Source organism: Bison bison, unplaced genomic scaffold (genome assembly GCF_000754665.1).
Source record: "Bison bison bison isolate TAMUID 2011002044 unplaced genomic scaffold, Bison_UMD1.0 scf7180017864309, whole genome shotgun sequence".
In the NCBI taxonomy this organism is placed as follows: Eukaryota; Metazoa; Chordata; class Mammalia; order Artiodactyla; family Bovidae; genus Bison; species Bison bison.
Window position 1 is genome coordinate 3,276,096 of NW_011494881.1, and position 14,268 is coordinate 3,290,363.

Below are 14,268 nucleotides of genomic sequence, written 5' to 3' on the forward strand. Positions count from 1 at the left end.
AGATAGCAAACACCTGTGGATGCTCCAGTCATAATGCATATAACCAATACACATCCTCTCTTGTATATATTAAATCATCTCTAGAGAATTTACAGTACTAAATACAGTGTAAATGCTATATAAGTAATGGACAACATGTGGCAAATTCAAGTTTTGCTTTTGGAACTTTCTAGAATTATTTAAAAATTTTATTTTATATTGGAGTATAGTTAGTTAACAGTGTTATGTTTCAGGAAAACAGCAAAGTTCCATGTGCTCTACAGTAGGGCCTTGTAGGTAACCTATTGTAAATATAGCAGTGTCTTTTTAATGGCCAAGTAATATTCCACTGTGTATATATGTGTCACACCTTCTTTAGTTAATCTGTCAGTGGACATTTAGGTTGTTTCTATGACTTGGCTGCTGTCAACGGTGCTGCAGTGAACACGGAGGTGCATGCATCCTCCTGAACCGTGGTTTTCTCCAGATATATGCCCAGGAGTGGGATTACTAGATCGTATGGTAGTTCATCTGTTTTTAGTTTCTTAAGGACCTTCCATACTGCTCTCCATAGTGGCTGCACCAAATTACATTCCTGCCAACAATGTGGGAGAGTTCCCTTTTCTCTACACCCTCTCCAGCATTTATTATTAGTAGACTTTTTGATGATGGCCATTCTGACTGGTGTGGGGTGATACCTCATTTCTCTAATAAGTAGCAATGTTGAGCACTTTTTCATGTGCCTCTTGGCTATCTAAATGTCTTTGGGGAAATGTCTGTTCAGGTCTTCTGCCCATTTTTGATTAGGTTGTTTTGCTGTTGAACCATGTGAGCTATTTTTAAATTTTGGAGATTAATCCATTGTCCATCACATCATTTACAAATATTTTCTCCCATTCTTTGGGTTGTCTTTTCAATGAAATATTACTCAGCCATTAAACAGAATGGAGTAGTGCTGTTTGTAGCAGCATGGATGGACCTGGAGATTATCATACTAAGTGCAGACAGGAAAAAACAAATACCATATGATACCACTTTTAAGTGGAATCTAAAAAAGATGATACAAATGAACTTCTTTACAAATGAGAAACAAACTCCCCAATTTGGAGAATAAATTCATGGTTACCAGGCGGGAAAATTGGGAGAACGGTTAGATTGGGAATTTGGGATTGACATGTACACACTGTTGTATTTAAAATAGATTACGTGAAAGGACCTCCTGTATAGCATAGGGAACTCTGCTCAATATGCTGTAATAACCTAAATGGAAAAAGAATTTGAAAAATGATACATGTATATGTATAACTGAGTTACTCTGCTGTACACTAACACAACATTGTTAATTATGCTGCTGCTACTGCTAAGTCACTTCAGTGGTGTCAGACTCTGTGCGACCACATAGACAGCAGCCCACCAGGCTCCCCCGTCCCTGGGATTCTCCAGCAAGAACACTGGAGTGGGTTGCCATTTCCTTCTCCAATGCATGAAAGTGAAAAGTGAAAGTGAAGTCGCTCAGTCGTGTCCAACTCTTCGCGACCCCATGGACTGCAGCCCACCAGGCTCCTCCGCCCATGGGATTTTCCAGGCAAGAGTACTGGAGTGGGGTGCCATTGCCTTCTCCGTAATTAACTATAATATTAAAAAAAAAAACAAAAAAACAGTAATATGCCCACGTAGGACCTCTGAGCACATTTTAGTATGGTATCAGTCCAGTTACTTTTGGTTCCAGACCTTAAGGAGGTCACTTACTCATATCCATAAGCTATAATCCATAAACTATGTCTAAAAAGGAAAGATCAAGGGCTTCATATCTTTGAATTTGCCTACTTGCTACAATGTACTTATAACCCCAAGATTATTACTTGAGGCACTTCTGTGGTCATTTGCAGAGAGCCAGAGGGTTTAAGACACCTGAGGTGCACATTACCATTTGAGGTTGATCAAGGTAATGCTATGCCTTCTCATTTCAAGCCCTCATACTATAAGCAAGTATACTTTTTGTGGTCTATTTAGTTCCACACTTTTTAGATTGTTCTGCATTTTGTTGTTTAAAATGGCCCCCAGCTGTAGTGCTGAGGTGGTTATCTAGTGTTTGTAAGCACATGAAGGCTGTGAAGCACCTTCTGGAGAAAATGCAGTGTTAGACAAGCTTCATTCAGGCACAGGCGACAGTGCTGTTGGCCACGAGTTCATTGTTAGAGTCAGTAGTTAGACATGAAACAAGGCGTCTTTAAACAGAAATGCATGTAAAATGTTATATATTGATCACTTGATGAAAATAGTGTGTCCAGAAGCTCATTAGAACCTAACTCTTTGTTTCCCCTAGGTGTGGTATTTTAGCGTTCCCTAATTTATTATTCACAGTGACTTTATAGAACATAACTACCATGAATGATGAGAATCAGCTGTATATTGTTTCCTTAGAATCTAGGTAGAAAAGTTTTACTGTTGGGATTAAAAATCGCCTTTTCTACAGAACCAAACATTCATATGAAGGACATGATCCAGCTGATCAGTGACTTATCACTGCTGGGAGATGAGCAACTTGCTTCTCCCCAGGTAGAGCTGCTGTCCCGATCTCTGCTCTCTGAAATTGGTTGGGGGGCTCTGCAACCTTGCAAAGGCTCAGGACAGATAAAAATCAAACCTACAGTGTTTGGGAAAAAGTTTTCCCAAACTTGTTCTGTACAACAGGCTGAACATCATGATAATGGGTGTTGGTTTCTAACAAGATACTTAAAATACCTAAAGTGTATATTCTTACTAGGGATGAAAATGGTTTTTTGAAAAGTGAAAAGTAAATCTTAGCTATTACAATGGTATGTGGAAAGATAGAGAAAAAGAAGAAAACAAATCTTGCCATTTTTGACAACATGAATGGACCTTAGGGCATCATACTAAGTGAAATCAGAGAATGGCACACACTATATGATTTCACTTCTATGTGGAATCCAAGAAAACACAATTCCTAGGTACAGAGAACACATTGGTGGTTGCCAGAGGTGGGTGTGGGTGAATGTGAAGGGCGTCATAAAATTTATAAGTCGTGGGGATGTAAGGTACAGCATAGTGTGTTACAGTGTATTGATGGCATATTTGAAATTTGCTAACAGAGTAGGTCTTAAAAGGTCTCATCCCATTATGTTGTACACCTGTAACTAATATAATACGTCAGTTATCTCAGTCTAAAAACTGTGTTGGTCACCTAACAAGTTTTATAATAAAGTAACTGTATCATTAAGGATCAGAAGAATACAGAGGCTGAGTTAGAGGAGTATACATTATAAAATTAATTTTTTTTCTCTTATTACATTCAATTAATCATAGATTGGTTGAAGTCTAAAAGGTTATTTGTCCACAAATATAAATAGTTAATGAGAACTAAACCTCCAGTGAGAGGCTTTGTTTTTACTCTTCAAAGTAGAAAGCTAAAACATTGGCTGTGTTCAGTGTTTTTAAAATGACTTTATTGAGCAGCCTTATATGTTGTTAGAGTATTTGTTGAAAATAATTTGGCGTGTGTATCAAGAACATTTTAAATGGTGTAAACTCTGACCCAGTAAATTTCACATCTAGGAATCTATCTTAAGGAAATAATTGAAAATCCAGACAAATCTATGTACAGAGATCTTCCTGTTTAGAGTTGTTTGTAAAGAGGAATTGGAAACAATGGCCAGTATTAGAAGAATGACTGAAGTATAGAAATATATTTCTATACATTGTCCATGATGCTGGACTTAAAAATGACGTTAAAGAGTTGATAGTGATAAGTATGTTGTGTTAGTCGCTCAGTCATGTCCGACTCTTTGTGACCCCATAGACTGTAACCCACCAGGCTCTTCTGTCCATGGAATTCTCCAGGCAAGAGTTTGGGTTGCCATTCCCTGCTCCAGGGATCTTCCTGATCCAGGGATCGAACCTGGGTCTCCCGCATTGGGAGCAGATTCTTTACCATCTGAGCCATCAGGGAAGCCCTCATTTTATTACATTTCACTGAATTAAAAAAAAAAAAAATGTTTTGTGGCAACTCTGGAGCAATTGATCAATACTGTTTTTCTTCTTTTTTTTTTAATACTGTTTTTCTAAGAGCATTTTCTCAATTCATGTCTTTATCACACTTTGGTAATGCCTATATTTCACACTTTTTCATCATTATTTGTTATGATGGCCTGTGATCAGTGATCTTTCACTGTTGAAATTGTTTTGGGTGCCACTGACTGTGTCCATATAAGATGGTAACGTTAGTTGGTAAACGTGTTCTGACTGCTCCACTGACTGGCTGTTGCCTTGTGTTGCCCTCCCTCTCCTTGGGCCTCTCTATTTCCTGAAGACACAGCATTATCAAAATTAGATCAGTTAATAACCCTACCGTGACCTTGAAGTAAAAGGAAGAGTTGCACATCTCACACTTTAAGCTAAAAGCTAGAAATGATTAAACTTAGTGAGGAATGCATGTAAAAATGGGCCAGAAGATACTCCCTCTTGTGCAAGTTAGCCAAGTTATGAATGCAAAGAAAAAGTTGCTGAAGGACGTTAGAAGTGCTACTCCAGTGAACACACAAATGATAAGAAAGCAAAACAGCCTTACTGCTGATAATGGAGAAAGTTTTAGTGGTCTGGATAGAAGATCAAACCAGCCACAACATTCCTCTAAGCCAAAGGCTAATCCAGAGCAGGGCCCTAATTTTCTTCAATTCTGTGGAGGCTGAGAGGGGTGAGGAAGCTGCAGAAGAAAAGTTTGAAGTTGAGATTTACAGAAGGAAGCCGTCTCCATAACATAAAAGGGCAAGGTGAAGTAGCGAGTTACCCAGAAGATCCAGCTAAGATCGTTAATGAAGGTGGCTACACTACACAGACTTTCAGTATGGCCGCAACAGCCTTCTGTTGGAAGAAGAGGCCATCTAGGACTTTTCATAGCTGGGGAGAAGTCAGTGCCTGGCTTCAAAGGACAAGCTGCTGACTCTTGTTAGGGGCTAGTGCAGCTGGTGATTTTACCATTCTGAAAATCCTAGGGTCCTTAAAAATTATGCTGATTATGCTTTATGCCAGTCATGCTACCTGTGCTCTGTAAATAGAGCAACAAAACCTGGATGACAACACATGGTTTCCTGGAAATTTTAAGCTCATCGCTGAGACTTACTGTTCCAAAAAAAAAAATTCCTTTCAAAGTATTATAGCTCCTTGACAGTGTACCTGGGTCATCCAAGAGCTCTTACGGAGATGTACTTACGATTAATGTTGTTTGCTAACACAACATTCATTCTGTAACCCATAGATCAAGGAGTCATTTCGACTTTCAAGTCTTATTATTTGAAGAAAAAAATCATGAGGCTATCACTGCCGTAGATGTGACTCCTCTGATATATCTGGGTAAAGTAAATTGAAAATCTGCTGGAAAGGATTCACCATTCTAGATGTCATTAAGAAGATTTGTAATTCATGGGAAGAGGTCAAAATATCAACATTAACAGCAGTTTGGAATAAGTTGACCAGACCCTCAGGGATGATTTTGAGGGCTGCAAGACTGTAGTGGAGGAAGTAACTGCAGATATAGTAGAAATAGCATGAGAACTAAAATGAAAAGTTGAACCTAGGGGACTTCCCTGGTAGTCCAGTGGCTAATAGCTCTCAAAGCAAGGGACCGACATTTGGTCCCTTTTCAGGTAATTAGATTCCACATGCCACAACCAGAGCTCTCGTCCGTCACGACTGAGACCCAGTGCAGCTGAATAAATAGGTAAATAAATATTTTAAAAATGTTGAACCTGAAGGTTTGTCTGAGTTGCTACAATCTCATGCTAAATTTTGACAGCTGAGGACTTGATTCTTAGGGATGAGCAAAGAAAGTGGTTTCTTGAGATGGTATCTACTCCAGGTGAAGATACTGTGGAAATTGTTGAAATGACAACAGAGGAGTTAGAATATTACATAAACTTGATAAAGTAGTGGCAGGGTTTGAGAGGATTGACTAATTTTGAGAGAAGTTCTACTGTGGGTAAAATGCTATCAAATAGCATTGCATTCTACAGAAGACATTGTTCCTGAAAGAAAGAGTCCATCATGCAGCAAACTTCTCTGTTGTCTTATTTTAAGGAATGGCCACAGCCTCCCTACCTCAGCCTTCAGTAACCAGCACCCTGATCAGTCAGCAGCCCTCAGCAATGAGGCAAGACCCTCTAACCAAAAAAAAAAGATTATGACTCTGAAGCCTTAAATGATGTTTAGCATTTTTTTTAGCAATAAAGTATTTTTTAATGAGAATGTGTACATTGTTAAGACAATGCTATTGCACACTTAATAGACTAGACCATAGTGCAAACCTTAACTTTTATAAGCCACAGAAAACCAAAAATTCATGAGACTCATTTTACTGCGGTGATTTGGAACCAATCCAGCAATATCTGAGGTGCTTGTACTCAAAATTTAATATATGTGGTGACCTTAGTTTCTACCTGTAGGTAATACAAAAGAAAAAAAACTAGAAAGAACCTCTGGGTGGTAGGAATTTTGGGTGAGTTTCTTCCCACTGCTTCCGTTAGGACTTGTTATTTTTATAATCAAGAGTGATATAAAGAAGAATGGCATACACAATGAAAATTACAGTTGTGACCATTGGCTTACACAAGTCACGTTGTACCTTTTAGCTACGGAAGCTGAAGGAGATGTGCCAGAGCTTTATCACCAAAGAAAAGGGGAAATAGCAAGATGCTGGATCAAGTACTGTTTGACTCTCATGCAGAATGCCCAACTTTCCATGCAGGTAATACAGTCAAAAGTGATCTTTTCTGTCTTAAACAGTAGGATGTAAGTAAAAGCTTAAAATGGGAAGTATGCTCATTGGCTCACTGCATGTGTATTATTCGTGGCATGCAGAAAGCTTGTTTCTTGCTTTCCCTGTCTCAGCCTATCCAAATCTTACTCATCCATTAAGGCTGTCTCAAACAGCACCTCTTCCTTCAAGACTTGCCATTGGATAGAGCATAAGCCCCATCAGAGGGGAGTCTTCATCATATTCATACTATGTACCAATTTCTAGACATAACAGGTGCTCAAAAACTATTGAATGTATATACGATTCTTAAAGCCTACAGATCTCTTCTCCCTCAAGAACCCTCCCTAAGTCACTTGACTTTGTATTATTCTTATTCATATTCTTATCTTATTCCTTTACCTCTTCTTAGACTGGAAGCAACCTGATGGCAGGAAATCTTACTAATCTTTATATACTTCAGACAGTACATATATATATTGATAAAAATCTAAGTATGAATGTATCTGGAAACAGCCCTGTTAGTCTGTGGCTGTGTCTCCATGGCAGTTAACTTCTCTGTGTCTCAGTTTCCTCACAAGTAAGATGGAGATAATAATATTACTTAATAGTGTTCCTGTGAGTTAAATATGTATAAAGGGCTCAGAAAGAGGTAACTAAGTCCTCAATCAGTGTTAACTATCATTGTTGATACCATTATTACTAATCCATACTTAATGGATTCTAGTTCCAAATCAGAGCTCTGGTGGCTCAGATGGTAAAGAATCTGCTTGCAATGCAGAAGACCCAGATTCTATCCCTGGGTCAGGAAGATTCCCCTGGAGAAGGGAATGGCAACCCATTCTAGTATTCTTGTCTAGAGAATTCCATGGACAGAGAAGCCTGGAGGGCTACAGTCCCTGGGGTCACAAAGAGTCAGACACAGCTGAGAGACTAACACTACAGAGGAAAATAAATCATTTGGATGCATATTCTCCAGGAGACTTTCCTGGAGGAGTTGTCAGGCCTCTCTTCTGTTTACATGCATTAAAGTGTAACTGTTTTACTAGTAAATATAGAACCTTGTGAAACTACTATACAAAATAAAAGCAAACAAACCACAAAACCCCAGAAGCAGGAGTGTTTCAAAGGTGAGAGCACTTTGGAGGTAGTGCAAAGATGAGGCATATTTGGAAAAGGAAGGGTGTGGGGAGAAGAACTAGGGAGTTTTACGTCTAGAGAAACTGCAGCCTGGAAAATCTGTCAGCATTCTTCTGCTCGGAAAGCAGTCTAGAAAGTGTGTAAATAAAGACACTGCCAGGAAGCAGGTAAGTAAACACGATTTAGAGGCTTGGGCCTACATTTGAAGTGACCATGTCGAGCAGAGCACCCTGTGGCTTACGCTTGCCGTTCCTTTAGTCTGTGCGTTCCAGACTGGGCACTGGAATTTACCACCTGCTTGTTTTAAACTCACACAGTGACCACACCACTAAATTACTCAGATTTCCTTTAATCTGGCTGTTACCTTAGCTTCATCCTTTGGTCATCTGCTTATCTGAAAAGCCTTCTTTAATTCAAGTTTAATAACATAAACAAATTTAGGTATTTATTTCTGACAGGTTTATAGTAGTCATTGTACTATGATGAACAAAAATAGACCTGGTTTTTTACGTCATACAGAAGTGCAACTTCAGTAAGTTCCACAAAGGAGAGACACAAGATATAAAAAAGTCACAATGGGAGGAAGTAACATCCGAAGGAAGCTCTGGGAATGCGTAGGAATTTCTAGACTGGAGAAAAAGCACAGCATTCCAAGGAGCTGAAGCAGCATGTTGAAAAGTTCTGAGGTGTAGGGAGCATGGTGGTGGAAATGATGGAGCAAGGCCTGTGAGGCTGGAGCAGAGAGAGCATGTGTGATAGAAGGCCGAGTTAGAAAAGGGCTGGAACATGCTGGGCCTTCCATAACTGGAAGCCTTGGTGGGGGGCGGGAGGGTTTGGACTGATCACTTAGGTGGCAGAATGGAGGATTGAGGGAAGGCAGGTGTGGACGAGGAAGATTACTTAGGTCACTGGAACAGTGTGGGTGAGATGTGAAGGGAGCTTGGACTAGGATGGTGGCAGAAGAGATGGTGGGAAAGAGTGGGTGCAAGAGGTTATTTAGGGGGCAAGACAGAAAGGATTTGATGATAGACACGAAGTGTGGGCTAAGAGAGGAGAGAGACATCAAGGATGATTCTCCCGCATCGGCTGGCTGTCCAGATCGAGGGAGTGACCTTCACTAAAATAAGAGTAGAATAGGAACCTGTTTGCGGAAGAGGGAGAGTTCCATTGTGGACATATTGAGGATGAGGGGTCCTAGTCTCCTGAGAGGAGCAGGAGGTGTGTGAGGTGCTTTAGTTATGGGTCTGGAGCCTAATAAGAGCCCGGAGTACCTGAAGATTTGTGGGTGCTCCTCCTGTGGATGGCAACCATGGGCACAGATGGAGACACCTGTGTAGAGCTGTGCTGAGCAACAGAAATAGAAAACCAGCTACATATGTCACTTTAAGTTTTCCAGTGGCTACACTGTGCTCAGTGCTAAGTCGCTTTAGTCGTGTCCAACTCTTTGTGACCCCATGAACTGTAGCCTGCCAGGCTCCTCTGTCCTTGGGATTCTACAGGTAAGAATACTGGAGTAGGTTGCCATGCCCTCCTCCAGGGCATCTTCCCGACCCAGGGATCGAACCCATGTCTCTTATGTCTCCTGCATTGGCAAGTGGGTTCTTTACCACTAGCACCACCTGGGAAATGGTTACATTAGACAAAGAAAAAAGCAGGTGAAATTAATTTTAACTTGTATTCCTTCCACCTAGAATATATAAAGAAATATTCATTTCTATTTGTCATTAATACTAAAAAGTTGTTGCACTATTTATAATTTGTACTAAGTCTTGGAAATTGGGTGTATATTATTTTACACTGATCACATCTCAGTTTGGACATTTCAAATGCTCAGTAGTCATCCACGCGCAGCACATGACTCTGTTCTGAACAATGCAGATCTAGAGAGAAGACTTTTCAAATGAAGAGAAGAGCTGGCTTTGGGGCTGACCACTGGTTATCTGATGTTTAATTTTATCGTCCAGGAAGAAGAGAATGAACTGACTATTTTTCAACCATCTTAGTTCCTTCCTCTTTTTTTTTTTTGCCCCAGGAGGTAGGGGAGATAACTTTAACTATGATGGTAGATTTAACACTGTCTTTATTTTAGTATCTTTGAGAGACCTAGAGCATTTCTCTGTAGTATATTTTATTAAATAACTTAGCATAAACATCATGCTATTAATGGAATTTCTTTGCAATATTTTTAAGACAGATTTCAGCCTTACTGTAATGTTAAAATATCAATACTAACAATGTGTTACATGCATGTAATATTTCTTACTCTTACCGTTTTCATATGCATTTGTGTTATCTGAAGGAGTAACTATAAATGAGTTAGTTCCCCAAAGAGGAAGGTAATAAACAGTTTAGTTGTGTTATTTACTTTTTTCCTAGTTCCTTTCATTTTTAATTACTTGGAATATAACTAGAAAGAAGTCAGGATTTCCTGGTGGTCCAGTGGCTAAGACTCCACGCTCCCAATTCAGGAGGCCTGGGTTCTATCCCTGGGTCAGGGAACTAGATCCTGAATGCCTGCAAGTAAGAATTTGCTTGCCACAAACTAAAAAATCCCACATGCCACAGTTAAGAGCTGGATCAAATAAAAAAAAAATAGATACATATTAAAAAAAACTAGGAGTTTTAAAAAGATGTGGGCTTCCCTGGTGGCTCAGGTGATAAAGAATCTGCCTGCAATGTGGGAGATCTAGGTTGGATCCCTGGGTTGAGAAGGTCTCCTGGAAAAGGGAATGGCAACCCACTCCAATAATCTTGCCTGGGAAATCTCATGGACAGAGGAGCCTAGCAGGCTACAGTCCATATGGTGACAAAGAGCTGGACACAACTGCGTGTCTAAAAGATGTGATTATAATACCTCCCTCCACCAGATTGGGAAGTAAGAGGGTTTTCTTGTCTTTACTCTTGTGTGTTAGTTGCTCAGTTTTGTCCGACTCTTTGCAACCCCCTGGACTGTAGCCTGCCAGGCTCCTCTGCCCATGGATTTCTCCAGGCAAGAACACTGGAGTGGGTAGCCATTCCTTTCTCCAGGGGATCTTAAATTTGCTTTAGTACTGACAGCAGGAGACAAGTCAGTGTCTGTCTTCCTTAACCATAATTTATTTTTTTCTTTCAGGACAACATAGGAGAGCTTGATCTTGATAAACAATCTGAACTTAGAGCTTTAAGGAAAAAAGAACTAGATGAGGAAGAAAGTGTTAGGAAAAAAGCTGTGCAGTTTGGAACCGGTGAACTGTGTGATGCCATCTCTGCAGTGGAAGAGAAAGTGAGCTATCTGAGACCTTTAGATTTTGAAGAAGCCAGAGAGCTTTTCTTAACGGGTCAGCACTATGTCTTTGAGGCAAAAGAGTTCTTTCAGATTGATGGTTATGTCACTGACCATATTGAAGTTGTCCAAGACCACAGCGCTCTGTTTAAGGTGCTTGCATTCTTTGAAACTGACATGGAGAGACGGTGCAAGATGCATAAACGCAGAATAGCTATGCTAGAGCCCCTGATCGTGGACCTCAATCCACAGTATTACCTGTTGGTCAACAGACAGATTCAGTTTGAAATTGCACATGCTTACTATGATATGATGGATCTGAAGGTTGCCATAGCTGACAAGCTGAGGGATCCTGATTCACACATTGTGAAAAAAATCAATAATCTGAATAAGTCAGCACTAAAGTACTATCAGCTCTTCTTAGACTCTCTGAGAGACCCAAATAAAGTCTTTCCTGAGCATATAGGGGAAGATGTTCTTCGCCCTGCCATGTTAGCTAAGTTTCGAGTTGCCCGCCTCTATGGCAAAATCATCACTGCAGATCCCAAGAAAGAGCTAGAAAATTTGGCAACATCATTGGAACATTACAAATTTATTGTTGATTACTGTGAGAAGCACCCTGAAGCTGCCCAGGAAATAGAAGTTGAGCTAGAGCTTAGTAAAGAGATGGTAAGTCTTCTTCCAACAAAAATGGAGAGATTCAGAACCAAGATGGCCCTGACTTAATTATCCTTGTTTCTAATGACAGAAGATGTGCAATAATGAGGAGATTTTTCCCCCTTAGTTAAACAGACCCAGTTCCATTGTGATGTTTAACTTAATAGCCAGGTGAGTGCTGTTTGACCTGGAGATAAGTCAGCCCAATTGAGTCTTTGCTAGGACCTTAATCAGCATAATTAATAATTTATACCTAATTATGTAAATACATTGCCTTGTTAAGTGACATGTGGTTGGTATTTTAGATTGCTCGTTTCCTATTTAAATATAAGCCTTTTCTGCCTCATTTTCTAAAAGTAGGTTTTTTGTTGGCTAATATTTACTTGGTGGATTTGTTAAGGGAAAAAAATGCTGGCTAATATACCTGGGGGGCAAACTGTTACTGTATTAAAATTGAAAAAGTAACTTCTTGTAGTTATTCTTCCCAAAATATTTACTTTCCTTAAAAAAAAAAAAAAAGTTTCCTTTCTGAGATATTAAAAAACTAAGTTATGTTGTAAAATATTGTAGTATGTTTCATTATAGAGAAAAAAAAGGCCTTGTTGGAAATACAATAAATTGACTTGTTTCACTAACAAAAGCTTCCATTTATTCTTTTGTCTTCTTGCAAGAATTGGTTTATTTTTGATACTTCAAAAGTATTACCTTATTTGAAGCCAGAGAAGAATATTTCTTTGGTAATGTTGTACAGAGAGAACACGTAAAATCTTACTGAGTATCCTTACTGAAATACTGCCATGTACCAGAAAAGTTCTACTGGCTTCAGTTTCTCAGAGGATCCTAGTGTATTGGTGAACCTTAAAGCCTTGTTGAAAAAAGATCTGTACATAATAACATTGTTAATATATGTTATTTTAAGTAGATGCAGGATTGAAATGGAGCTCCTCTTCTGATAGTGCAAAATTCAAGATCAGTTGTAAAATTTGATACAGAGAATAGCACTGTGTTAACCTAGTCCTAAGCGTTCTGAAGCCAAGCCTAAGATTCTGTGATGCTTATGTATGTGTGGTAAGTACCTTGCTTTTCCTTTGAGGTCAGTTTGCTGGAGCGGGAGGGGAGCGGGGCTGTGGATCTTTGAATGTAACAGCATTGTGTGATTCACTGAATATTTAATACTTATTAAATACTGTGGGTCAGGCACTGTTCTTGTTTTTCTGAGCTTAGAGGATGCAATAATGAAGATCAACAAGGTCCTATTCTCATGGAGCAAGTAAATAGAGAAGCAAGAAGATTTCAGGTCATGAATGCTATTAAGAAAGAAACCAGAGGGACTTCCTAGTGGCCCAGTGGCTAAGACTCCCTGCTGCCACTTCAGAGGGCCCAGGTTTGATCCCTGGTCAGAGAACTAGATCCCACACTCTGCAACTAGAGATCCTGTATGCTGCAACTGAAAGAGCCTGCATGCCACAGCTAAGACCAGCACAGCCACATAAAATAAATATTTTTTTAAAAAGGAACCAGAATGCTAGGTTGACATTTAATGGGAAGTGGAGCTAGTTTAGTGAAAGTGACCTGAAAGGCTGCTGAAAAGGTGGGAAGTGACACTGAGATAAGAATTTAATGGGCTAAAAGGGCAGAATCACTGCAGATGGTGACTGCAGCCATGAAATGCAAAGACGCTTGCTCCTTGGAAGAAAAGCCATGACAAACCAGGAAGCATATTAAAAAGCAGAGACATTACTTTGCTGACAAAGGTCCATCTAGTCAAAGCTGTAGTTTTTCTAGTAGTCACATACAGATGTGAAAGTTGGACCATAAAGAAAGCTGAGCACCAAAGAATTGATGCTTTTGAAATGTGGTGTTAGAGAAGACTCTTGAGAGTCCCTTGGACTGCAAGGAGATCAAACCAGTCAATCCTAAAGGAAATCAGTCCTGAATATTCATTGGAAGGACTGATGCTGAAGCTCCAGTACTTTGCCACCTGATGTGAAGAACTGACTCATTGGAAAAGACCCTGATGCTGGGAAAGATTGAAGGCAGGAGGAGAAGGGGACGACAGAGGATGAGATGGTTGGATGGCATCACTGACTCAATGGACATGAGTTTGAGCAAGCTCAGTTGGTGATGGACTGGGAAGCCTGGTGTGCTGCAGTCCATGGGGTCGCAAAGAGTTGGACAAGACTGAGCGACTGAACAGAACTGACTGAAGAGAGCAGCAAAATCAGTGTTCTTTGGGAGAGTATTCCAGAGAATATGAGGCCCTCAGGTTGGACTGAATTTAGGAAGGAGTTTTGAATTTGAGAAGATAGGAAAGGCCTGTGTGACTGCAGCAGAGGATGTGGGAGTGAGATGGGGTGGGGCAGGTGTGGGAGAGGACTTTGTAGATGAGGGTAAGGAGTTAGGATTTTATTATAGGCTTAGTGGGAACATTTGTGGATTTTTTTTTTTTTTTAAGGGAGAA

The 14,268-nt window shown here is 39.9% G+C and overlaps 1 protein-coding gene across 1 annotated transcript in view; it reads left to right on the forward strand.

Moving 5' to 3' along the window:
* The window catches only part of KIAA1279 (KIAA1279 ortholog), a 56,494-nt gene extending 44,052 nt beyond the window's left edge, over positions 1-12,442 (forward strand). Inside the window, exons 6-7 of the mRNA XM_010852202.1 lie at positions 6,624-6,739; positions 11,001-12,442. Coding sequence (XP_010850504.1) covers positions 6,624-6,739; positions 11,001-11,876 — 992 coding nt within the window. The 3' untranslated portion in view covers positions 11,877-12,442. The remainder of the gene's footprint in view (positions 1-6,623; positions 6,740-11,000) is intronic.
* Positions 12,443-14,268: the final 1,826 nt, after the last annotated feature.